At 43.1% G+C, this 26948-nt stretch overlaps 2 protein-coding genes across 9 annotated transcripts in view; one reads left to right on the top strand and one right to left on the bottom strand.

Moving 5' to 3' along the window:
* Positions 1 to 6932, bottom strand: part of LOC144683506 (complement decay-accelerating factor transmembrane isoform-like) — a 51373-nt gene extending 44441 nt beyond the window's left edge. For 5 of the 6 annotated variants that reach the window (XR_013577273.1, XM_078546574.1, XM_078546578.1 and 2 more), the window contains exon 1: positions 6813 to 6932. Coding sequence is in view for 5 of the 6 variants with exons in the window: in XM_078546574.1 (XP_078402700.1) it covers positions 6813 to 6885 (73 nt within the window). In the remaining variant the exon portion in view is untranslated. Of the gene's footprint in view, positions 1 to 4603; positions 5025 to 6812 lie in introns of those variants that run through there. The other variant, XM_078546576.1, reaches the window with a different exon arrangement.
* LOC144683507 (apolipoprotein R-like) overlaps positions 1 to 26380 on the top strand; it is a 41316-nt gene extending 14936 nt beyond the window's left edge. The window contains exons 1-4 of one of the 3 annotated variants that reach the window (XM_078546580.1): positions 16652 to 17397; positions 20665 to 20761; positions 21940 to 22013; positions 25894 to 26380. In XM_078546580.1, coding sequence (XP_078402706.1) covers positions 20694 to 20761; positions 21940 to 22013; positions 25894 to 26072 — 321 coding nt within the window. In that variant the 5' untranslated portion in view covers positions 16652 to 17397; positions 20665 to 20693 and the 3' untranslated portion in view covers positions 26073 to 26380. Of the gene's footprint in view, positions 1 to 16650; positions 17398 to 20664; positions 20762 to 21939; positions 22014 to 25893 lie in introns of those variants that run through there. The other 2 variants (XM_078546582.1, XM_078546581.1) reach the window with 2 other exon arrangements.
* The last annotated feature ends 568 nt before the right edge of the window (positions 26381 to 26948 follow it).

The following is a 26948-nucleotide window of genomic DNA, read 5'->3' as shown; positions in this document are numbered from 1 at the left end:
AGATAAATGGCCTAACCTGTTAAAATATTTTGGTGAAAGGATAAATGCTGGCCAAGACAACAGGACAACTCTCATGTTCTTCTTCAAGTAATGCCTTGGGATCTTTTATATCCACCTGAGTAATGTCCCAACAAAGACAGCACCTTTGACAATCCAGCACTCTTCCGGTACCACATCAAAGTGTCTGCTGCTATCAAAGTCATGGGCTGGAATTTTACGAGCCCGTTGTGCTGGGAACGGGACCGTAAACTTCATTCTAAACTGCATTGACTTCGGCGGAAACATAAAATCTCATTGCCTTAAAATAACACCCGTGGAATAGGTCTTGAACCCTGACCTCCTGATTTATTGCTCTTCCCTCATTGCCCCTGAGAAGGTGGTGGTGAGCAGCCTTCTTGAACCGTTGCAGTCCCTGTGGTGTAGGTATACCCACACTGCTGTTAGGGAGGAAGTTCCAGGATCTTGACCCAGAAATAATGAAGGAACGGCGATATATTTCCAAGTCAAGATGGGAGTGGCTTGGAGGGGAACTTCCAGTTGGCGGTGTTCCCATGTATCTGCTGCCCTTGTCCTTCTAGGTGGTAGCAGTTGTGGGTTTGGAAGGTGCTGCCTAAGGAGGCTTGCTGATATTCTGCAGTGCATATCGTAGACGGTACACACTGCTGCCACAGTTCATCAGTAGTGGAGGGAGTGAATGTTTGTGAAAGGGGTGCCAATCAAATGGGCGCCAATCAAATGGACTGCTTCTTGAGTGTTGATGGAGCTGCACTCATCCAGGCAAGTGGGAAGTATTCCATCACACTCCTGGCTTGTGCCTTATCGATGGTGGACAGGCTTTGGGGAGTCAGGAGGTGAGTTACTCGTTGCAGGATTCCTAGCCTCTGATCTGCTCTTGTTGCCACCAGTTTCTGGTCAATGGTTACCACAATGGATGTGGGTAGTGGGGGATTCAGCCATGGTAATGCAATAAAATGTCAAGGGCTGATGGTTAGATTCTCTCTTGTTGAAGATGATCATTGCCTGGCACTTGTGTGGCATGACTGTTACTTGCCACTTCTCAGCCTAAGCCTGGATATTGTCCAGGTCTTGCTGCATTTGGACATGAATTGCTTCAGCATCTGAGGAGTGGTGAATGGTGCTGAACATTGTGCAATAATAAGTGAACATCCCCACTTCTGACCTTATGATTGAAGGAAGGTCATTGATGAAGGAAGGTCATTGATGAAGGAGCTGAAGGTGGTTGGGCCGAGGACACTACCCTGGGAAACTCCTGCAGTGATGACCTGGAGCTGCAATGATTGACCTCCAACAACCACAACCATCTTCTTTTGTGCTAGATATGATTCCAACCAGTGGAGAGTTTTGCTCCTGATTGCCATTGAATCCAGTTTTGCTAGGGCTTCTTGATGCCACACTCAGTCAAATGCAGCCTTGATGTCAAGTGCAGTCACTCTCACTTCACCTCTGGAGTTCAGCTCTTTTGTTCAAGTTTGAACCAAGGCTGCATAACATTTAATTTTTCTGTGAAATCAAGTTTTCTAATAATTTCAACAAACAGATGTACACTGAGAATGAGCATACCTCCTAGTGAATAATAACAACGTTGAAAATTTACATTTAAAATCTAACAGGTGCGGTGGTGCAACAATAACTTGTATTAATAAAGCCCCTTTAACATAATAAAATGTCCCAAGACACCTCACAGGAGCATTATAAAACAAAACATGACACTGAGCCACAAAAGAAGTTATCAGGACAGGTGGCCAAAAGCTTGGTCAAAGAGGTAGGTTTTAAAGAGTGGTGGAGTTTTAAAGAGGTCGGTGGAGATAAAGCATAGAGGTTTAGGCAAGAGTTTCCAGATCTTAGTGTCAAGGCGTTTGGCAGGACAGGCACCAATGGTGGAGCAACTGAAACCGGGGATGCACAAGAGATCAGAATTAGAGGAGTGCAGATATCTCAGAGGGTTGTGGGGCTGGAGGAAATTACAGGGATCAGGAAAGGCGAGGAAAACAAGGATGAGAATTTTTGAATTGAGGGGTTGCTTAACAGGAGCCAGTGGAGGCCAGTGAGCACAGTGGTGATGGGTGATCGGGACTGGGTGCAAGTTTGGACATGAACAGCAGCGTTTTGGATGACCGCAAGTTTACAGAGGGTAGAACACGGGAGGCTAGCCAGGGGTGGGTTTGAATGGTCAAGTCTAGAGGTAACAAAGGCCTGGATGAGAGTGTGAGCAGCAGATGAGCTGAGGCATGGGCAGAGTCAGGTGAAGTTACAAAGATGGGAATATGTAGCCTTAGTGATGTTTGGAAGGTCATCTTGAAATGAAATATGACACTGAATTTGGTTTAACCTCAAACAGCTGCCGGTGAGAGACAAGAAGTCGGTGGCTCGGGATTGGAGTTTATGGTGGGGACCGAGGAAACCACCAGAATTTTGTCAAAAAAATTTACACAAAGTGTTCCGTAGTTTGAGAACAACTCGGAACAGTGGATGCCCAGAATTGGGCACAATACTGCATCTTGGGTCAAACTAGTATTTTCTGTAGGTTTAACATAACTTCCTGCTTTTTCTACTCTATATAATCACCGTCGGGTTGCCACTCTGGTCCTACTCTTTTTGCACCACATCCAAGCTCTGCATTTCTGACCCGGATTCCAATCCTGTCTTCTTCAGGAATACGGAGTGTAGCTCAAATCTAACTGTTTCCTGGTAGGGCAGGATTGTTGGGGTAAGACATGCCACACGCACCCACCCCCGACAGTCTTCACCCCCCCAAACCCCCCCGACAGAGTTCACCCCAAGTCTTCACCCCCTCCAAACCCCCCCGACAGTGTTCACCTCCCCAAACCCCATCGGCAGTGTTCACACCACCTCAACCCCTTCGACAGTGTTCACCCCCCCCAAAACCCCCCCCAACAGTGTTCACCCCCCCCAAGCCCCCCGATAGCGTTCACACCCCCTCAACCACCCCGATAGTGTTCACCCCCCACCCCCCCAAACCCACCCCCCCCACCCCGACAGTGTTCACGCCCCCAAACCCTGCCTGAGTGTTCAAACCCCCCAATAGTCTTCACCCCCCCAGTCTTCACCACCGCCCCCCCAAGCCACCTTGACAGTGTTCGCCCCCGAAACCCCCCCGACAGTGATCACCGCCCCCCCCCCCCAACAGTCTTCACCCCCCCGACAGTCTTCAACTCCCCCCCCCCCAAGCCCCCTGGACAGTGTTCACCCCCCCCCAAGCCCCCTCGACAGTGTTCATCCCCCCCCCCAAGCCCCCTCAACAGTGTTCACCAGCCCCCCCGACAGTGTTCACCCCCCCAGCCCCCCCGACAGTGTTCACCCCCCCAGCCCCCCCGACAGTGTTCACCCCCCCAGCCCCCCCGACAGTGTTCACCCCCCCCAGCCCCCCCGACAGTGTTCACCCCCCGCAGCCCCCCCGACAGTGTTCACCCCCCCAGCCCCCCCGACAGTGTTCACCCCCCCCAAGCCCCCCCGACAGTGTTCACCCCCCGCAGCCCCCCCGACAGTGTTCACCCCCCGCAGCCCCCCCGACAGTGTTCACCCCCCGCAGCCCCCCCGACAGTGTTCACCCCCCGCAGCCCCCCCGACAGTGTTCACCCCCCCCAGCCCCCTCAACAGTGTTCACCCCCCCCAGCCCCCTCAACAGTGTTCACCCCCCCCAGCCCCCCCGACAGTGTTCACCCCCCCCAGCCCCCCCGACAGTGTTCACCCCCCCCAGCCCCCCCGACAGTGTTCACCCCCCCCGACAGTGTTCACCCCCCCCTCCCCGACAGTGTTCACCCCCCCTCACCCCCGACAGTTCTGGCCGAGCCGCATCCCTGAAATGAAGAGTAGAAATACATTTCCTCCATATTCGCACCTGGGCTTGTGCATGACAGGGGGGCAGATGAACTCGGCAGTGTAAAAGATCGGGGAGATGTGGGTGCTTGAGTTACTTGTGTCAGCACATCTTGCCCACACTGCCTCGATCTTTTACAGTGGTTCTGGCCGAATGAATCCCTGTCCAGCGCCGGCTATGGAGGCTCCCTCCAAATTATGACCAGATTTTCAGGCATAGCAGGAAACAAAATCTATTCCTGGTGTTATTTTTTCAGCATTTTTGGATATTGTTTATACATTTATCCTGGAGTAGGTGCATTACATTTTGCCGTTACTTGAATGGGCTTTTATGGCATTAAGTAAGTGGCCTTAAAATTGAGAAGCAACTCCAATATGACAAAACACTTAATGTGTATGAATGATGTGAAACTGTAATGTTCATACTTAAAGAGGAATATTTAGGTGTGGGTTTGATTGTTCATGTTGATTTCTACCTATTTTACATTTGGGGGTGGGGGTAATTCTCCTGAAATTCGCAGGAAATTTAAGCGTAAGTTGTCGGATTGTGCACAGGGATAGGCGCTACTTAGAGTTTAACTTTCGGTTTGGCCCCGGGTTGAAAATCCTAATTACGGGGACACTTGGAGAAAATTTAAATGGTGGTAAAGGTAATGCGAACGTTTAAACTTCTTAAAGTCCAATTATACACTCTTGCTAAAACTCGCACAGCAACATTGAGAGCTGGCCAAATTCTGTCCCTTACCTGGATTGTTACTGGCGCATGAGGTAAGAAAAACAGCAACCATGAGCGCAACTTTCTGCCACATTTTCGCCCTCGTTAACCTGGAGAGTCGTATAGAGTTACCAATCCCGTCCTGTGTCAGAAACAGCCGCCTGGATCAATAAAGCGCTGGGACATTGAGGCGTGTTCCTCCTCTTTGTACTGCTGGTAATACTAATGTCGAAAGTATTCCCTTATTGGACGCTTCAATTCCATTGTGGTGTAGAGTGTATTTTAGGGTTGTGCTTCTTTGCAGTCTGCTCCTATCTGGATCTATTTTTCCAGCACTCGTTGCTCTTCGCTGCCGGCAAGCTGCTTAACAGGATATTGGGTGTATTTATTTCCCCTGAAAACTCTCCTGATTCCTTTCCTATACATTCTGCCAAAGATAAAACGGAGTGCGTGTTTACCTCGCACACCAGAGCTCATTGGTTCCTGAAAGGAGAGATAAATTAAGAAAAGTGACACACTTGGAAAATAATCTGCAGTTGATGAGTCCACAGCTGAAACCAAACCTCTTGGTTCACGTGTCAGTTTAATTTTGACTTTGGCAAAATTTGGATTTCGTGCGATGCAGTATCTACAGATCTGTATTGCTGCAACATATTACCTGCAGATATGTAATACTACAATACACAACCTACAGGTCTGCAATGCTGCAATACATTACCTACAGATTTGTAATGCTGCGATATATTACCTACAGATCTGTAATACTGCAATACACCACCTACAGTTCTGTAATACTGCAATGTACAACCTACAGATCTGTAATGCTGCAATATATTACCTACAGACCTGTAATGCCTCAATACACAACCTACAGATCCTTAATGCTGCAATATATTACCTACAGATCTGTAATGCTACTACGCATGACCGACAGATCTGTAATGCTGCAATATATTACCTACAGATCTGCAATGCTGCAAAATATTCCCTACAGATTTGTAATGCAACAATATATCACCTACAGATCTGTAATGCTACAATACACAACCAACAGATCTGTAATGCTGCAATATGTTAGCTACAGATCTGTAATACAACACTATATCACCTACAGATCTAAAATACTGCAATATATTACCTACAGATCAGTAATGCTACAATACACATCCTACAGATCTGCAATATTGCAATATATTACCTACCGATTTGTAATGCTGCAATATATAACCTACAGATCTGTAATAATGCAATAAATTACCTACAAATCTGTAATTCTACAATACATTACCTACAGGTCTGTAATGCTGCAATACATTATCTACAGATCTGTAATAAAATAATACACTGCCTGCTGATCTTTAATACCATGACAGCTGGTGGAATTTGAATTCAACGAATAAAAAAAAGTCTGGAGTTGAAAGCTAGTCTTAGTGATGGTGACCATTGTTGTAAAGTCCCATCCGCTTCAATAATATCCTTTAAGGAAGGAAATCTGTCTTCCTTAGCTCGTCTGGCCTACATGTGATTCCAGATCCACAGTAATGTGCTTGACTCTTAACTGCCCTCTGAAATGTCTAGCAAGCCACTCAGTTCTAGGGCAATTAGGAATTGGCCACAAATGCTGGCCTTGTCAGCGACACCCACATCCCACGAAAGGATAAATAAAAGGATACACTGACTGGGCAATGCAGTGGACAGTGACTCATGATGCAGTTATGCCAGTGTCATCATCCCCTGAAATTGCTCTAGAACACCAAGCCAGTCGAAACCACCTTTTGGAGTTAGTCATGCATGGGGTTTCTTTGTGTTATTCTTCCACTCTTTAACCTTTTTTAGAAACATTTATTTTACCACTTTCCTCTGACTGACAGTCAAACCAGATCGTTTCAACCCAGCAGTGCTATGAAGTCATTATTTAGTTGTGTTTGTCACAAAATGCTCTGTAACCTTCGGCCGTCCTCCTTCAATGTAGTGCAAATAGCCAGCACAATGTGTCATTAAATAAAGACGGAAAATATTGGAAATGCACAGCTGGAAATTCATTATTATCCGCCCTGCTGTGTATTTACAGTCTTGTTTTCGCAACAGATTTCTGGCGTTTACAAGCTGTTTCTCTTTCTGTCTGCCACTAAATTAACTTTTTTTTTCTGCCACTAAATTAACGCCGCCTAAATGTACACAAACCGCTGGGAATGTAGCGGACTGTTGCCCTGCTGTCTTAATCTGACCAGTTGGTCACCCCTTTTCAGTCGAAAGTAGAGAGCAGCACAATATTCTGACGTATATATGGAGATTTTCTCTGGTCTGCCCATCTCCTAACTCTGTGTTCCACAGGGATTGGCAGCGTTCCAGTACCTTGCCAAGCTGATCATGAATTGTGTGTAAACCCAGAAAGTATGTTTTGAAAGCTACTTCACTAGGCTGGGTATAATTCCACAGTCACATCCGACACATCTGCACGTCGATTGTTTGAGTAGGGTCCAGATTGCAAACAGGAATTGTAGCTGTCAGTCCAGGGTTGTTGAGATAGTCGGAACACACCCATAACCCGTCCGCCTGAGATCAACCAACAGATCATGCAGCAAGAATTTAACTTGACTAATTTAAACAAACAGGTCAGTGTGATACTAAGGGAGTGCTGCAGTCAACGTGACGTTAAAGCGACGCCCTGTCTGCCTCTCCGCCTAGATGTAAAAGAACCGAAGGGTATGAAATAATTCTGAGCAACAATTATCCCATTCTCGACACCACCTGGAGAGAGTCACTAGTTCGTTCTGTTGCTGCTTGTGGAGTCTTTCCTGTATGCAAATTGATTTCTGTGTTTGCCTGCCTAGTAACAGTAACAGCCATTCACAAAGAAGCACTCAGGGGTGTGCTGAAGGGTGTTTTTTTTTGAAAATGTATTCATGGGATGTGGGAATCGCTGGCTAGTCCAGCATTTATTGCCCATCTCTAATTGCCCTTGTTCAGAGGACATTTAAGAGTCAACCACATTGCTGTGGAGTCACATGTAGGCCAGAGCAGGTAAGGACAGCAGATCCCCTTCCCTAAAGAGCATTAGTGAACTAGATGGGTTTTTAGAACAGTCGGCAATGGTTTCATAGTCATCATTAGACTTTTTAATTCCAGATTGATGGTACTTCCCATTTTGTTTTTAGAACTCATTCCCAAAAAGTTCCAAATGCTGGGAGTTGAGGTACAGACCAGCTGTGATTTAACTGAATGATGGAACAATGGGCTGAATGGTCTCTTCCCGTTCTTATGTTAACAGAGGCAAAGGTTGAGTCAAAGAAGGTGGCACAGTTAAGTTGTATGTTTTAAAAGGGGCTTTAAAGGTACAGAGAGAGGTGGAAAGGCAGAGGGGTTTAGGGAAGAAAGAATGGATTCATAACATCCTCAAAAGCTGAGAGTGCATCATATTGGGCTTGGGCTGATAAGTGGCAACAATCACACTGCAAAGGCCATCTCCAACAAGAGAGAAGCAAACCATCACTCTGTGGCATTCAATGGCATTGCCATCGCTGAAGACTGCAGATGCATGGGAACACCACAATCTGCAAATTTCCCTCCATGCCACACACCATCAGGGCCCAGGAGAGGGGGATGCAGATGGTGCCAAACACTGCGGCCTGGGGGCTGGGGAGGAGGTGGGTGGGGCACATGGGCTTGGTACTGTAAACGGAGTTTCTCCTTGTTCGCACTGAGCAGTCGGAGCTGCAGACCTGACAGAGTGGCTGAAAAGAAAAGATCTGTCAGGCCGAGAGTTCCGATTTGTTTAAAGCCGGTCCGTCAGTATCAGGTCAATTTCACTGAGCAGCTGCACTGCTTCCAACCTTCCAGAAGCTTTGCAATTCCAGTGTTTTTTGAAAAGCCTGTAAGAAAACCACAAAACTGTTCGAAGATTAGCAGCAGCAGCAACTGAGAGAGTTCTTGGTTGAAAAATGAAGTCAAATCTCTGCAATTTTAGAACCAACTGGATTTTTTTTGTCTGTTGGTGGGGGTGGGGGGTGGGGGGGTGGGGGGACGCTGCAGGAGGTTAGAGGAGGGTTTGGGGTGGAGGTTAGAAGAGGTTTTGGAGGGGAGGATAGAGGGGGTTTTGGGGAGGTTAGAGGGGGGTTTTGGAGATGTTAGAGGAGGGTTTGTGGGGAGGTTAGAAGGGGTCTAGAGGGAGGTTAGAGGGTGTTTTGGGGGAAGGTTGGAGGGGGTTGAGAGGAGGTTAGAGGGAGTTTGGGATTGTTTGGTGGTATGTTAGAGATAGTTTCTGGGAGGTTAGAGGAGGTTTGGGGGAGGATAGAGGGGTTTGGAGGAGGGGAGGTTAGGTATTGGAGAGGGCATCCTGGGGGGAGGGTGGAGGGGGTGCTGCGGGGAGCTTAGAAGAGTGGTTGGGAGAGGTTGGCTACAGAGCTGAATAGTTTTGTAAATGTAGTGATTTATTTGTAGCTACTTTCCTAATATCAGTTGATTGCTCTGTGATTTGTTATCCTTAGAGAATCAGCATTGAGCCTCCAATTTCACCATTGCTACAGTCACTCTGCCTACTGCATGCAGGTGTAATGAAAGAAAGACAAAGCTTACCTTTACAGAACACTTTTCACAATGTCTCAAATCACTTTACAACCAATTATGTACTTTTGAGTTGTAGTCACTGGTATAATGAAGGCAATGTCATCAATTGACGAAACAGGCTCCTGCTCCTAATACGTATGTTTGTGTGTCATTCTGGAATGGATGAGATGAATTGGGCTAGATGGCCCTTATCATTCATAGTTATCTTGAGAACAGAGGGTGGAATCATGGCTGAAGTATTGTTCATTTGCTGCTAATGAAAGTTTACTGTGAGTGGCCTTTGTGGGGTGAGATTGCCAGGACAGGAGTGCATTATGTCATTGACATTCAATTGCATTACCATCACTGAATTCCCCATTATCAATATTCTGGGGGTTACCATTGACCAGAAACTGAACTGGACCAGCCATATAAATACTGCAGGTCAGAGGCTAGGAATCATGCAGTGAGTAACCCACCTCCTGAACCCCCAAAGCCTGTCCACCATCTACAAGGCACAGGTCGGGACTATGATGGAAAACTCTCCACTTGATTGGATGCTCCAACAACACTCAAGAAGCTTGACACCATCCAGGACAAAGCAACCCGCTTGATTGGCACCTGATCCATAAACATTCACTCCCTCCACCACCAATGTGCAGTAACAGCAGTGGGTACCATCTACAAGATACACTGTAGGAACTCACCAAAGCTCCTTAGACAGCACCTTCCAAACCCATGACCACTACCATCTAGAAGGACAAGGGCAGCAGACACATGAGAACACCACCATCTGGAAGTTCCCCTCCAAGCCGCTCACCATCCTGACTTGGAAATACATCGCCATTCCTTCACTGTCGCTGGGTCAAAATTCTGGAACTCCCTCCCTAACAACACTGTGGGTGTAGCTACACCACATGAGCTGCAGTGGTCCAAGGAGGCAGCTCACCACCACTTCTTCAAGGGCAATTAGGGATGGGTAATAAATGCTGGCCTAGCCAGCGACGCCCACATCCCATAAAATGAATTTTAAAAAAGGGCTCATAGTGAATCAGTAACCTGTTTTACACTGCACATGATTCTCAAGAGTCTTTTCCATTGACTTCAATCTTGTCCTTTTGTCTACTTACCCATTATCCCACTCTATCTTGATGCTTTTTTATGAGTTCTTTGAGGTTTTGAAATATCATGATAAAGCTGTGTTACATAGCAGATATTGAAAATATAATGTAGTGAGAAGCAGCCATCAGCTGAGTCTTCAGACTTGTTGATCAGGAAAACATATAATTGTGAACCATTCAGTCTTTGTCCTCTGGCCTCTTAAAAGTTGTGTCACACAGAGACATTGATGGCTCCAACACTTTTCATTGACAGTAAAGACCGATGTTATTCAATCATTCCACTTTGTTGCTCAGGAGTCATTTGATCTTACTACCCTGTGAGACTACTGATAAAATAGAATCCAATTACACCCCTTGTATGAAATAATTATATTAAATAATATCATGCACCCAGGCAGAAGAAAGTCTTCTTCTACTCCTACAGCATGGAAAAGATCTTGTGCAGTTTATCCGAGTTGCAGGTATTGAAACTTTTCCCAAAATATGAATTTATTATCACTGTGTCCATATGGTTCAATGTGCAGTACATGTTAATGAGGGCTGAGGCAGTCACCAAAGTCAGTTATCACCTGCACAGTCTTATAAATAACTAATTGGATATTTTCCTATTAAATTAACAATATTGCATGATGCTGTCAAAGTAAAATTTATACTATCTAGTTTGTTTAATAGTCATGGTGGGATCATTTATAGGGTGCACACAAACTAACACTGCATTATATCATTGACGTTCTTAATATTAATGACCCATGTTGTTTATATATTGGATGATATTTGTAACCAGATGCCAACAATGGCCATTATCATTTTACTAGGATCTTTCTTTGATTGTTTGGTGAATTAATTGGTGAATCTTGAAAGGAGAAAATGGGGCAGGTGGAGGGGAGGAATAAGGGGCCCGGAAAGAGGAAAAGCACGGGGCCCCATGATTTCTCTCCCTGGTTACACACACCATCCTGACTTGGAAATATATCACCGTTCCTTCACTGTTGCCAGGTCAAAATCCTGGAACTCCCTAACAACACTGTGGGTGTATCTACACTATATGCACTGCACTGGTGGAAGTCAGCTCACCACCACCTTCTCAAGGGCAATTAGGGATGGGCAATAAATGCTGGCCTAGCCAGCGACGCCCAAATCCTGTGAATGAATTAAAAAGAAATTCAGCTCGGTCAAACCGTCCTCCATCATGACCTGAGTAATTTAAGTGTGTGTTAAACAGACAGAATGGTTTCCATTAGAACAAAGAAGAACAAAGAACAAAGAAAAGTACAGCACAGGAATAGGCCCTTCGGCCCTCCAAGCCTGCACCGATCATATTGCCCGTCAACTAAAACATTTTGCACTTCCAGGGTCCATATCCCTCTATTCCCATCCTATTCATGTATTTGTCAAGCTGCCTCTTAAACACCACTATCGTACCTGCTTCCACCACCTCCTCTGGCAGCGAATTCCAGACACTCACTACCTCTGCGTAAAAACTTGCCCCGCACATCTCCTCTATAGTTTTCTCCTCTCACCTTAAATCTATGTCCCCTAGTAATTGACTCTTCCACTCTGGGAAAAAGCTTCTGACTATCTATTCTGTCCATGCCACTCATAATTTTGTAAACTTCTATCAAGTCGCCCCTCAATCTCCGTCGCTCTAGTGAGAACAATCCGAGTTGCTCCAACCCCTCCTCATAGCTAATAACCTCCAGACCAGGCAACATCCTGGTAAACCTCCTCTGCACCCTCTCCAACGCCTCCATATCCTTCTGGTAATGTGGCGACCAGAATTGCACGCAATATTCCAAGTGTGGCCTAACCAAGGTTCTATACAGCTGCAGCATGACTTCCCAGCTTTTATACTCAATACCCCTGCCAATGAAGGCAAGCATGCCATATGCCTTCCTGACTACCTTATCCACCTGCATTGCCACTTTCAGTGACGTGTGGATCTGTACACCCAGATCCCTCTGCTCGTCAATGCACTTAAGGGTTCTGCCATTTACTGTATAATTCATGCCTGTATTAGACCTTCCAAAATGCATTACCTCGCATTTGTCTGGATTAAACTCCATCTGCCATTTCTCCGCCCAAGTCTCCAACCGATCTATATCCCGTTGTATCCTTTGACAATCCTCTTCACTATCTGCAACTCCTCCAACCTTAGTGTCATCTGCAAACTTACTAATTAGCCCAGTTACATTTTCCTCCAAATCATTTATGTATACTACAAACAGCAAAGGTCCCAGCACTGATCCCTGCGGAACTCCACTAGTCACAGCTCTCCATTCAGAAAAGCACCCTTCCACTGCTACCCTCTGTCTTCTATGAGCAAGCCAATTCTGTATCCATCCTGCCAGCTCACCTCTGATCCTGTGCGACTTTACCTTCTGTACCAGTCTGCCATGAGGGACCTTGTCAAAGGCCTTACTGAAATCCATGTATATAACATCCACTGCCCTTCCATCCTCAATCATGTTTGTCACTTCCTCGAAAAACTCGATCAAGTTAGTGAGACGCGACCTCCCCTTCACAAAACCATGCTGCCTCTCACTAATACGCCCATTTGCTTCCAAATGGTAGTAAATCCTGTCACGAAGAATCTTCTCCAATAATTTCCCTACCACTGACGTCAGGCTCACCGGCCTGTAATTTCCTGGATTATCCCTGCTACCCTTCTTAAACAATGGAACAACATTGGCCATTCTCCAGTCCTCTGGGACCTCACCCGTAGCCAGTGAGGATGCAAAGATTTGTCGAGGCCCCAGCAATCTCCTCCCTTGCCTCCCTCCCATTAGTGTGACAGGCATTAAGCAGCATACCCTTCAGAACATTTACAGATTTACCGGATTTTATCATGGAATTGCGTAGGTACCCTGATACAGAGCATCATTTTACAGTGTTTGGCACTGGGAGCCAATGCTATTATTAGATAAAAATATATTCCGGGTCGGGGATTTAATACTCCACCAAATATAAACTTTGGCATCTTGCAAGTAGCGCTGGGCAGTCACTAATGTGGGTCTAGTTAATTTCACGTGGGCAGAGCTGCTGTGCCAACTCCAACAGATCCATTTCTACACCGCATGGAATGTTAGTGATACCGAGTGATAGGATTGAAGGTTTTCTATTTAATTTGGGTTTTTTAAGTAGCACAGATTAAAGAAACATTCCCTTGACCCTTATCCGAGTCGAAGCGATGGACGACTTTTTCATTTGATACACGTCACAGACCGTTTTGACTTGGCGGGACATGTTGCACAGAGACAATTTCAGTCAGTACATATATGGGGTTGGACGGGAAGGTTAGGTGGTGCCGTTTTACCGTCTGCACTTTCAGTTAAGGTTTGGTGTACATGCGCCGTCGGGTGTCCCGTCTGATTTAACTGGGGAATGTCTCTCTCTCTCCATGCCCATCCCGCTTGGGCAGAGAGAGAGAGAGAGACTGATCCTCGCTATTAATGGCCATCTGGGTGGCCCGAGTGACGGGTCAGCAGCGCTCCGGCTCCGGCTCCTTACTGCTTTGAGAGCAGTTAGGGTTTTAGATCAGGTTTGGGACAGATTTACAGCAACATTTATTGTTTAAGTAAAATCTGGCTTCTCAATTGTATCCCGTATCTCACAAGTTTTTAACTGAGAGGGAGGATCTATCACGGTCGGGGTTATATACTAGGTGCAGGTCAATGGGACTAGCGGAATAATATTTCGGCACAGACTAGAAGGGCCGAATGGCCTGTTTTCTGTGCTGTAGTGTTCTATGGTTCTATAGATTTCGGTGTAAATGCGGCGATGTCAGAAATTAAACTTGCGCACAATGTGCCAGAGTCCATTCGACAGCATTATATTACCTGTGGTACCTGGCATTATTTCAGCAGGCATTGCACTGCCATGGTGACATGTTACCTCAGAAGCACTTTCAGAGTACAGTTTAAATCTTTACTGATCCTCGGATTCACCAGTCAAGACCCTGGATTAATCCGATGTACTCGAAGCTCAATGGGGCAATGATCTTAGATCAGGACATCTTTATTGGACGAAAGGCCAAACTCTGCATGCAGATCGGTCTATGCGTGTCCTCATTTGACCCATGAATATTGCTACCTCTGCTGGTCAAGATTTGCGATTGTAGTTTATTATTTACATTACCCCGGGGCAGAATTTTACGGGTTTGGATGAAGGGGGCTCAAAATTCCTCAGACGGGCTACCCGCTGGCTTCCTGCCCTCCCTGACCTCTCTGCAATTTAACGCTGAGGCAGGCGGGCCGCTGCACTTGACATTAATGCCTGAGGTGGGGTGGGGCGGTGGGGGGAAGCTTGCTGCCAGTCATTCAAAATGGCGACAGCTCGTCCATCAAACTGCATCAGGCTTTTGAGTCCAAACGCCTTAATGATGAGGCAGAGCTGGGCGAGAAGAAAAGGGAACAAGTCCTGCATGGGATGCCCCATGGGACATCCTGCCCTCCCCATGTGTCCAAAGATCTGCCGGTCAAGAATCGGCCTGTTCAGCCACATGAAGACACACGGCAGAAACTCACAACCCTGAGTCGACGTCATCCTCGAATCGAGACACAGCCGACAATGATGATGATGGTAAGGATCTGGAACCTACTGCCTGAAGGGCTGGGAGAGGCAGAAACCCTCCGAATAGTTAAAAAGTACTTGGATGTTCATTTGAAGTGCCATAATCAGTAGAGTTGGAAAGTGGGAATAAGCTGCGTGCTACTCATCAGCTAGCATGGACATAATGGGCTGAATGGCCTGTTTTCATGCTGTAGATTTCTATATTTCTATGATCACCTTCTTCTGAACTCCAGAGACATAAGACCATTCTACTCAATCTCTCCTCAAAGGACAGCCCTTTCATCCCACCCCTAAGCCAAGTATATTCTCCTTTAGTTGAGACCAAAACTGTATACATTATTCCAAATGTGGTCTCACCAAAACCCTGTATAACTGTAACAAAACTTCCTTATCTTAATGACCCAAGTCCCTTGCAATAAAAGCTAACATACTATTTGCCTACCTAATTGCTTGTTGTATCTGCATGTTAACATTCTGTTGTGTAATATTATAAGGAAGAGTTGGGCAAAAGAAAAGGACCAGAGGATTAGGAATGGTTTAGGAAATTGGAAAAATGCTTTTAAAGTTAGTGGAATGGAATGCTTAACGCTTGTTTGAATGAAAAGAGAGAGAGCTTGGGTGTGAACTTAACGCAATTGGAAGACAAATTGTTAGTGGATTTTCGAACAATGAACCTAAACTTTGTGGATTTTTTTTTTCTCAAGGTGACTGTGGCAAACCTCCACTATTAGAAAATGGATCACCAAATGAACAATTCCTATCTTCAACTTCATTTCCTGAGGGTGCTAGGGTTGTTTACAAATGCTACCCAGGTTATGTTTCCCAGGAAGGGAGTTCAATGATTATTACCTGTGTGAAAAATTTAACTTGGACACCATTGCAGGCCTAAGTGATCAGGGTAATTTTCTTCTTTCCTCCTCATATTCTTTCTTTATTGAAACAAATGACTTGGCTGGAATGAGGTTCCATGGGTTCAAGCAATTATCCAGTTTTTCACCCAAAAGACTGACCTTATGAGCAAACCTGAACAGTAAGTTCAGCAAGCAACTCGACAATGACTGCATCACACTGAGCTATGCTTATTTTATCACGCAATGGAAGCAAGTTCTGTTTTACTCACTCACGCTGGGGATGTTAAGTCTTCCTGGATTATTGAAGAATTTCAGTTTGAAAAATGTGTCTGTTATTTACAGAATGTCACAACTCTGAATAAAAGAGAAACAAAGATGATAACAATGGAAAAAAGCTGCAAGAATGTAGAGAAAGTTATGAAGATGAATATTAACTAGTTTGATTCAGAAGCTTAATACAAACTGGTTAAGTTCATAGATCAAGCCAAGCGCAGTGAATCTGAAGAATAAATTGGAGTACAGCAAAGCAAGTGGGCCAACAAGTTGAAGTGGGCCTGCAGCAATGGCAGATGGAATTTAATATGAAAAAATGGAAACTTTGGCATAGGAAAACAACATGTGGGTGACTTGTCCATGAATAGTGTCAAAACAGTTAAGAATGTGATTGAAACAAGTAAAGATGGTTTGAGTTCATCAATGTTCACTTATTGCAGAGCAACTTTTTCAAGTTACTATTGAATCTGTTTCCACTCCCCTTTCAGGCATTGCATTCCAGATCATAACAAGTAAAAAATAAATAAAGTATTTGATAGACTAGATAGAGAAAAACATTTCGAGATTAAGGGTGCATAACCTTGAAGGTAGACCTACACAATTCAGTGGAGATGTCACAAAGCATTTGTTCACACAAAGGGTAGTGGATATCTGGGATTCTCCCAAAAACGGTAGAGGATAAGTCAATTGAAAATTTCAAAACTGAGATTGATAGGTTTTTGTTAGGCAAGGGTATGAAGAATTACAGAACCAAGGCAGGTAGATGAAGTTAAGATACAGATGAACAGATCAGCCATGATCCAGTTGAATGTCTCAAGGGGCTGAATGGCCTACTCTGTTCTTATGTACATTGGATTTTTTGGCAATATGTTAAATCTCTCATCCTTCGGTTACCGACCCTCCTGCCAGTGGAAACAGTTTCTCCCGATCTACATGGTTTCATCCCTTTTAAGATTTGCTTATTGCAAATAGGCAAGTGTGGTGTCCCTCAGTGGCCCTTTGGAGGCCAAACCATACTGGCGAAAGGTTGTTGATCCTAAAGTCAAGTGATTATTTTCCTAAAGAGGGCTACTTGCTCCATTGGGTGCTGAAGACTCAAAGAAAGCAATGTTCTTCAGGGCTTTGCTGGGCCACATTTCTGCAGCCTGAATGTGGCATTCTCCAAGATTCCAACTGCTGGTTCAATCATGGTGTTCCTCGTGGAACTTGTAGGCACAATGCCATTGCCATGCAAATAACTCTGTTCTCTGGCTTTGAAACAAAATCTCTTGCTTTGATTGAGGACAGATATTGGTTCCAGTCCACTGCATCCTCAGCAAGTTTGCGACCACAAAGTCTAAGGGTGGAATTTTACGGCCCTGACCGCTGGCGTGATTTTCCAGTCCTGCCAAAGCCAATGGACATTTGAATGGCTCACTGTATTTTATAGCCCCGCCCCCAAAGCAATGGGTTGGGAAATGGCTTGGTAAATTTCTGTTAGATGAATCAGGGGTCTCTTAATACAGTAATGGTTTTATTGCAACCTTTTGTAATTGCTTACTTTGTTCCAACAAATTGTTAGCTAAGTCAAAATGGGTTTTGTAATTAATGACTTCAGTGTGTCACTCTTGGAGCTGCAAACTTTTTTTGTGTCTTTAATGTTCTTTATGATTGATAATTATATTTGATTCACTTTTCTGGTCAGTCTTCAAAGGGAATCAGTGTTCACACTTCCAGTTCTTCTGGAGATATCAAAAGAGCCTCTGAAAAAAGAGAAAACAACTCTGAGGTCAAAGTTAGTGTTAATGTAGGCCAATATTTACAAATGAGTGAAGATTAATATATGTTTATTATTTATTAACTTCAAGTAAGGATATTGCAATCTGTTACCTTACTTAGTTACTACTGTTTATCTGTTGCTTTTAATAAACTCGTTCTGTAGTTTTTAGCCTCAGCAATGGTTTGATAATCCGAGAAGTGAAAGGGCTGATTCAATATCCTAAATTTAGTAACTAGTACTTCTGTTCAACACCAGGCAATGTTACATTGCCATATATTACACACATGTCATTGCTGCTTATGGGGAGCAAGGGCTTCCTTGCAGGACTGTCCTTTGTTGCTGAGTGAAAGATAAATATCTGGATAAAGGCTGAAAATGGAATAGTTTTGACGCTGTACGTGTGATGACTATTTACTGCCCTTTTTTTGTGTGCTTAATAAAGTTATAAATACATTCTTTAGATACTTCTTTCTTTTCTCTCTCTGCTTGAGGAATAGTTTGGGTTAGGCTGCTCTAAGATATCATCATACATTTTCTGGAGAGAATGTCAAGGAAATGAGTTACTTCATCAAATAAAATCAGATTGGGGACTGCAGAGTGGAGCAGTGGTGGGCTAGGTGGAGGTAATTAGAATCAGGCATTAGAAAATAAGTGTTTCAATATCTGCGTTTTAAGAAAGAACCATTTCATGCTCAGACTCTATTGTTCCTCCCCTTGGGGGTTGAGGCATGTTGAAGCAGCATGGAAGATGCTTTATCTTTGGCTCAGGTAGCAAAGCAGCCGACAACTAATTACTTCAGATTCAGAGACAAGGAAGTTACCACTGAACAATGAATTCTATTGTGACTGTCAGTTTCTATTGCTGTGGAGGGTGTTGCATTTTCCAGTACTTTGCCCCAGCTTTACTGTTTACTGCTGCAATTGAACTTGCTGTGCATACATTAATCTTCACTCATTTGTAAATATTGGCCTGCTTTAACATTAATTTTGACCTCAGAATTGTTTTTTCTTTTTCCAGAGGCTTTTTTGATATCTCCAGAAGAATTGGAAGTGTGAAAGTGCTGAGGGTGTTAATTTCTCTGGAGTTCCCCAAGTATGTGTATTAGGTGTGGAAAGATGGCATTAGCTCAAAGCACCATATCATTTTCACTGGTGTTGGCAAGAGTTTAGGTCATCAACATACAACCATCGGCAGTGCTTCAATAGGAACAGAAAGAGCTTCCGTTCAATGAAAGTTCAGTTAGTTTGTGCGCAGAAAGTTAATGAAAGTAAATGCATGTTCTCAAGGAAGCAATCAAAATGTCTTCATTGTCCATGGTGCCTGTGCTACTTAAAAGATCAGATTGACTGTCACAGGAGGATATTGTTGATGACCTCATTAAGAAAGCATTGAAAAGCAGCAAAATGCAACTACAATGAGGTATGTACCTCAACAATAATTAATGTAAGGCACAGTGGTTTTTTAGTTAAAGCATATTGTAGGGATATGAGGTAAATATTAGGATCTTAACCACTCCTTGACCCAATAGAAAAGTCACTGAGTGTGTCAATTGGCAGCACAAACTTATTAAGTTCAATTAGCATACACAAAATTGCTACTTAACAATGGCAGTTGTGTAATCAGCGACCTCTGGTCCTTGTTCTCCAAAGTCACTGAGCATTGTCTTCTGGATTATGTTCTGTTGACCGTGGTATCGGCTTCTCTTGAGATATGCCAATGATGTCTCGAAGTGTCCTTCTATTATCCTGTTGAGAGACCCTTCTCGTGTCATATTAGGCTATAGTTGTCTCTGGTTGGCATGATTGAGCCAAAATTACCCATTTTCCCCCTTTTTGCAGACAATTCAAAGCTCACATGTCTGCTGAAATCAACCACTTTCTGTAATTTTTTATATTCATTCTTGGGATGTGGGCATTCTTGGTTAGGCCAGCATTTATTGCCCATCCTTAATTGCACCTGAGAAGGTGATGGTGAGCTGCCTTCTTGAACCGCTGGACTATTGCAATGTCACAAAGGATTTCACTTGATGTTTATCTCACATACAATCCATGTTAGGGAGCTTCTAGCTTAGCAGTCTCGTCTCACTTGTACGCTGTTGAGTACTCGTGCTATATGAGGAGCAATGTTACAACTATATTTTAGTATTTTGTGAACAATCTTAACCATCATGCTTTGCTGCTTAGCTTTTAACCATGTGGTTACCCATAAACAAGATCTTGTGTAGTTATTGATTAAATCTAATTATCCAAAGATACATCGATCCTACAACATGTATTAATGCTTGGATTGCCCAGCAAGTTGATCTGCTATAGCCCAGTAAATGTGTCCTAAATAATCATGGTCTGCTGCATAACTGGAGCACAGAAAGGCATAAACAAGCAGCAGGATAAGGAGTGAGCCTAACTGCAGCAGGAGCTGAAGAGGACAAAGAAGAAAATGGAGGTGAAACAAGGAAAATTGATGCAACGGGTCTTGAAAGGTGACAGTCGCTGCTCTCAGCATCAAAGCATTATTTAAGTGAGTAAGACACAAAAGATCCCTTATAAAACTGAGATCAATGGGAGTCAAAGGGAGAAGCCACCAGTGACTAGAATAGTAACTGACACTGTTTGTAGTTGTCCCAGCCAACGTCACAGTCCAGGGCCATCACTGCAGATGCTTTGCCCTTGGCTTCACATCACTGAGTTTCTGATGCCTGATGAAAATATACCCCCACACATGCAAAAGTTGATTTTGTGTTTTTTTAAAATTTAGGCTGAAGTCAGAGCTCTGCTATCATGGGGTTTTGGATCATTGGACTGTATTGCGTTCCTGTTTGCTAAAATTTTGAAAATAATTCCAACAGTTAGGCTAGCAGGCATTCTGGAACAATGTGCAGCAGTTTAATCACCTTTTAACCTTTACATATCTATGAATTACATTGAAAAATCCTTTGGCGATCTTGGTGTTTATAACACTTTGTCTCTGTCTAGCGAGGGATTGTAGCAATCCAGGAGAGATTATGAATGGATATTATGAAGCATCAGATACTACTTTTGGAAATAAAGTTACATTTCATTGTGATGAAGGGTGAGCATTCAGTTGCACAAATTCTGGAATGATTTTGCTGAAGGGTTCTGTTTTTGATGTTGGGATGATGTTGAGGGATGTCACAATATCTCCTTATGCAGTATTTCTAAATTGCTTTTAACAATAGCTCAAGCAGGAAGGGGAAATGCTTTATTTTTACAGACAAATCCTGTATGTTATATTGAAGATTGGGAGGGTTGTGATCTTTAGTTTCCCATTCTGCTTGGCTACAGCATTGTTTCATTAGAAACATGTGATGGGGAGCTTCAAAAGTTGAGGGAAATAGTTCCTCAGTAAATGACAGATTGTCATTCTTGCTGCAGTTCAGTGGAGCTGGCAACTCATCTGAATCTTCCTCATTGTCTTCTTCTTCTGGCTCTTCCTGCCATGCCTTTTGTATTTGCTGCACGGTGACTTCACTCCCCTGAATGTATCCATGTGCAGCATACACCACCTTCACTATGGACACCTTTAAAGTCTATACGATAGGAATAGCACCAGATCTAGACAGACAATGAGATCATTGGGCAGAATTTGGTGGAGGAAAGAGGGGTCTCAGTTGCCAGCTGAAAAGCTGGTGAGAACCCGCGTCACCTCTTCTTTGAGAAGGCCTGCCACATCTTGTGCCACTCACGCACTTGACAGACCAGTGGTGGGCCTTCACCTGAGATCAAGGACCCTGGGGGTGGAAGTCCCACCCATTGAGAGCTGTTGGCCAGAGATGCTCTTCTGTACTCAGCAGCACCACTGGGAAGACAGTGTCTGCCACCAGTACTACACCCACCTGGAGGCCACAGGTGACTGATGGCAGGAAGGGGGTGGCAGGATGGGGGTTGGCAGCAAGGACAGGGGGTACACCTTCCCAATGCTGGGTACCTCAATCAGGCACTGAGCAGCATTGAACGAGGGACCCTTCCTGGGAGCCTGCAAACAAACACGCCAGGGTTTTTTTTGTCATGCTCCCTGCATAGCAAGCCCCCCCCCACCCCCCTCCCCCTGGTTCATAATGGTTTTATTATGTTATATAATAGTTTCCTAGTTGAAACCAATTTAACCATTAGATTCATTTCCTGATTAGCATGCTGCACTAATTTCACATGTAACTTTCAGCTGACTTGTCTGACAATAAGTGATTTCTCTTTTGGTTTTCTACAATGGCTTGTTTTTTTCATTTCTAGGTACAAACTGGTTGGTAGTGACTACCGGATATGCACAGCCGATGGGTGGAGCGGTGTGGTCCCAACATGTAAAAGTAAGTTTAGGGTTGCAGATTTGGTAAAGCGGGCCACTTGATTTTCCTTATTTAATAAATTATCCTATTTAAATATCTGAAGTGTTGGCTTCAAGTGTTAATATTTCATAGGTGGATAAAGTTGAGGTACAGAACAACCATGATTATAATTAAATGGCAGAACAGGCTTGATGGCATGAAGGATCTACTCCCCTTCCTATGTTCTTATTAAATTGTCATTGGAATTTAAAACTAAACAATGTTTGAAGACATATATTCCTGGTCCCTTAAAATCTTTTAGTTGAAAACCCATGGAAGCATGTTGCTGGGTGTCAGTAATGTTGAACCACACAGTGAAATGGTTTCTGGCTAATGCTGGCAGCAATGGGTTTCTGGCACTGTTGCAAAGGCAACAATTAAGGGCATTATTAGGTAGACAGACTTTATTATTTGTTCTTGGGATATGAGCACCTCTGGCCAATAATTGGAGCTACACTGCTGCAATCGGGTGTTGATCATTGGCATGGCATAAAGGGGACAAGAGGGTTATTCTAGGATGGACACTGGATTGGGCAACTGCCATTTTATTTGAAAGTAGCAGTGGGGTGGAAGGAGATAAGAAGATAGTGTTAAAAACAAAAAAAGTTTGAAAGTGTCCGATGCCATGTACCCAGGTTCTATGGAGTGCTCTGACTGCAGGTTCTGGTATTGCTTCTCTCCATGTTTTCCGCCTCCAAAACGCACGTCGACATCCATTGCTTTTTACATGGAAAAGTTTTGCAAGGCTAACTAGGCCACAACAATGTGTGATAGATCAGCTAGGGCATACTGGAGAACTCACCTGCCCATCTGGATAGCAGAAATGTCTGATTGATACTCCATAGTTACCTTCTAGAACACCTCAACTGCAAAAGAAGCTGTCTGGACAGATGATCAAAAGCTTTGTCAAAGAGGTAGGTTTAAAGGAGCTTTCTAAAGGAAGAGAAGTGCAGAGACAGAGAGATTTAGGAGAGAATTCCAGAATTTCCTTCCAATTGAATCATATACTCAATATCCTTTCTCTCTATCTTGTACTATCTAACCAATCTACAAACCAGGTCAATAATCTGCCTTCAAATCCATTGAGCTTTAATTTTAGCTAATAGTATCTTATGTGAAACCTTATCAAGTGCCTTCTACACATCCATATAAACTACATCTATTGGCATTCCCTGTCCACTACATTAGTTCCTTGCTCAAAAGATTGAATTGGCTCACTAATTAGCTCAAATTTCTCCAGGTGTTTAGTATTTTCATCAATACTTATAGATTTCAATCACTTCTTACAACTGGTGTTAAAGTAATGGGTCACTTACTGGTTTCTTTCATCTTCCTTAAATATTGGTGCTAAATTTGCAATTTTCTAATTGAAAAAAAGACAATTCCTGAATCAAGAGAGCTTTGGCGTATTATGGCTGAAGCATCAGCAATTTCCTCACTACTTAAGGGGAGGTGGTGTGGTAGTGGTATTGTCACTGGACAGGTAATCCAGAGACTCTGAGCACTACCCTTACTCTTGGTTCGAATCCCACCACAGCAGACAGTGGAATTTGAATTCAATATATATCTGCAATTAAAAGTATAGATATAAAAAAGTAAAATAAATAATGATGGCCATTGTTGATTGTCATAAAAGCCCATCTGGTTCACTAATGCTTTAGGGAAGGATATCTGCTGTCCTCACCTGGTCTGGCCTACATGTGACTCCAGACCCACACCAATGTTGACTCTTAAAAATGCCCTCTGAACAAGGGCAATTAGGGATGGGCAATAATGTTGGCCTAGCCAGCGATGCCCACATCCCAAGAACAAATAAAAAAAACTTCCCTGGGGTGGAAACTATCAGGTTTCAGGGATTTGCCAGTCTTTTGAAGATGGAAACAAAGCAGTTAATGAAGTATATGGAATTAAATAAACATTTAATGTACAAACACTAAGAAATTATGCAAACCTGTATTAAACACTTATTCTGCCCTACCTGGAGAATTCTGTCCATTTCTGGGTACCATTCAAGGACAAGGAGGCTTTAGAGAAGGTACAGAAAAGATGTACTAGAATGGTTCCAGGATAACTGATTACAGTTACATAGACTGGAGAATCTGGGATCATCCTCCGTGGAGCAGAGAAGGGAGGAGGAGATTCGATAAAGGTGAAATCATGAAGAGTTTAGATAGAGTAAATAAAGAGAAACTGTTTCCAATGGCTGAAGGCTTGATAGGACACATAAGTTGATTGGCAAACGAACCAAAGGTGACATGAGAAAATTTTTTTTTTACACAAGTGGTTGGGTTTTGGAATAGGTTGGTGGATACAGATTCAGCTGTAGCCTTTGAAGGGGAATTGGATGAATACTTAGAGAAAAAATTCAGGGGTATGGGATAAGAGGAGGGGAGTGAGACCTACTGGATTGGTCTTCGAAGGAACTGACGAAGACTCTATGGGCCAAATGGCCCCCTTCTGTGCTGTACTATTCTATGAGTCTCCCTGTAACCCCTTTTACTAATGTGTTAATAGTCTCTTTAATCAATAAGGCTAGCCCACCTCTTGTTCCAGTTTCCCTATCCTTCCTAACGATTTTATAACCTGGAACATTTAACTCCCAATCATGTCTCAATAATGGTTACTATGTCATACACTCACGTTAATTCTTATAGTGCATGCAATTTTATGTAAAACTTTTATTTGGCAAGAGATCCTAACTTGTCCATTTTCCCTGATGCTCTCTTGCTCACATCATTTAACTCAAAATAGTTCTTATCTGTCAATCCTGGTGTAATTTAGTCATTTTAGTCTTCTGTTCACCTGGAGTATCTATACAACTGTTAATGGCCCAAACTCTGTTCTTATACTTTTTCATTTATGGAATCAATTGGAAGATAAAAACAATAACATAATGCCTAATCTCTGATAGGTATGTTTGAAACACATGCTGATGACAAAAAAAAAATCCAAATGCCCTTAAATAAACGTTTTACATCAATACAGACAATAGCATTCATTGAGTTCTTCAAAGCAATGACAAAAATCTAAGTCAGTGAACTAAACCAATCTGTACAAAATAAGATCAGGCTTGACTATAAAGTTCCAAGTCATCAAATAGCTATTTTATGCTCACTGTCAACATTCGCACATGAGAACTGGCCAATTACACAAGACACTGAAAGGCCTCACTATTTGTGGGGACAATTCAGTGGGATGTGGGTGGGGGTTTGGTGGGGTGGCCTTATCACCAGCCTTTTGTTTTGAAAAACTAAAGTCCCTTTCATCCTGTTAAACCTGAAGACCTATTCCCACCTGAACCAGATGATGAATTTTCCATTTCTGCCCCCTTAAATTATTGGATAGAAAATCACAGCTAGAGTACCATTTTCCTTAATGCTCCTGGCATGTGCCAAAAGCACAGTAGTGGAAATTGTACCCTTATGTTGCAGTCGTATGTAGAGTTGGAACAAAGTTAAGAAAGATTTTGTTCACTACAAGTGGCTCTCTCTTTATTACCACATTGTCAAGTGATTAGTTGATTATTTTAATCCGCAGGTTACCATGAATAGTGAAAAATATAGTTACCAATGCGGAGGCAGAAGAGTCATTGGAGAAAGTCCATGACTATACTCTAAGAGCAAAATCCTTCCAATTGATTCTGTAAATGAAAAAGTATAACAACAGAGTTTGGGCCACTAACAGTGGTATAGATACTCCAGGTGAACAGAAGACTAAAATGACTAAATTACACCAGGATTGACGGATAAGAAATATGTTGAGTTAGATGACGTGAGCAAGAGAGCATCAGAGAAAATGGACAAGTTAGGAGTTGTATTCTCGAATAGAAACTGTAAATAATCATTTTTAATTCTTTATGCAGAAGCATTTCCTCCAGTCAATCTTTTTAAAGAAATAATTAAGATAGGACATCAAATCACTGTCATGGAAGAAAATGTGATCAAGGCAAAATACCAGCTTCTTGAAAGTGAACGTGAAATTCTTAGATTGAAGGAAAATCTGCTTGAAAAAGCAGAGCAGTATGTTGATGAAAACGAATAATCTTTAGAAGTCCCTCAACTTACTTTTCATAACTACAAATTAAATTTAACTAATATCAGTTTCAATAAATAACTTAACAACATTGTGTGTATCAACATCTTAATCACTGTAAAGAAAATCCAATTGAAAGTTCATGAATTTAACCTGTTCAAAATTGATTACAGTGCTACGTGTTAGGATTGCTGTAATTCATAATATTTGGGTTTCTCTATATGAGCTGAGTAGAATAGTTGGGGTGAATTTAATAAAAATGCAGAATGCATATTGAAATATTTTTGCTTGTTTACTAATAAAGCTTTGTAAAAGTTTCTAAACTTTACAGACATAATTTAATTTCAGATACAAAATTTGGTCTTATGTAAATTATTACTGTGTTTGGCTGTATTCACAAGCAAGTGACTACAAAGCAACAGTGGAAAAACTTCCATTCCACACGAAGTTGAGGCTATTATGCCAAGTTCCTAGAACAAATCTCACCAGCAACAAAGGCATTTTAATAATTATTCATGTCTGGTTTCGCAGTATTGCTTTTGTACAGAAAACAAGACTAACAGACACGTAGAAAGTCTATTCAGCAGGTCAAATTAAATGAATGTTAATTGATTTAACCAAGGCAAAGCCGGGTTGGAGTAGAGCACATTTTTGTGGGTGTGCAAAGCCCAACTTCCTGTATGGTGGCTGTTAGAATGGCTTCATGAATTGGATACAAGGATATTTTCCCCATTTGGCACTTCAGTAAATTCTTCCTAATAGTTGATGACTAGGCTCAACACTGTGTGCCATTCCTGCAGGTTCTAAATATTGCCCCATTTCAGCAGGGGAGGGGCCATAAAATGTGGCGAGCTGTTCATAGGTCCATTGACTTCAGTGGAACCG

Source organism: Cetorhinus maximus, chromosome 8, assembly GCF_964194155.1.
Source record: "Cetorhinus maximus chromosome 8, sCetMax3.hap1.1, whole genome shotgun sequence".
Taxonomy (NCBI): Eukaryota; Metazoa; Chordata; class Chondrichthyes; order Lamniformes; family Cetorhinidae; genus Cetorhinus; species Cetorhinus maximus.
This window is presented reverse-complemented; position numbering and strand designations above follow the sequence as displayed.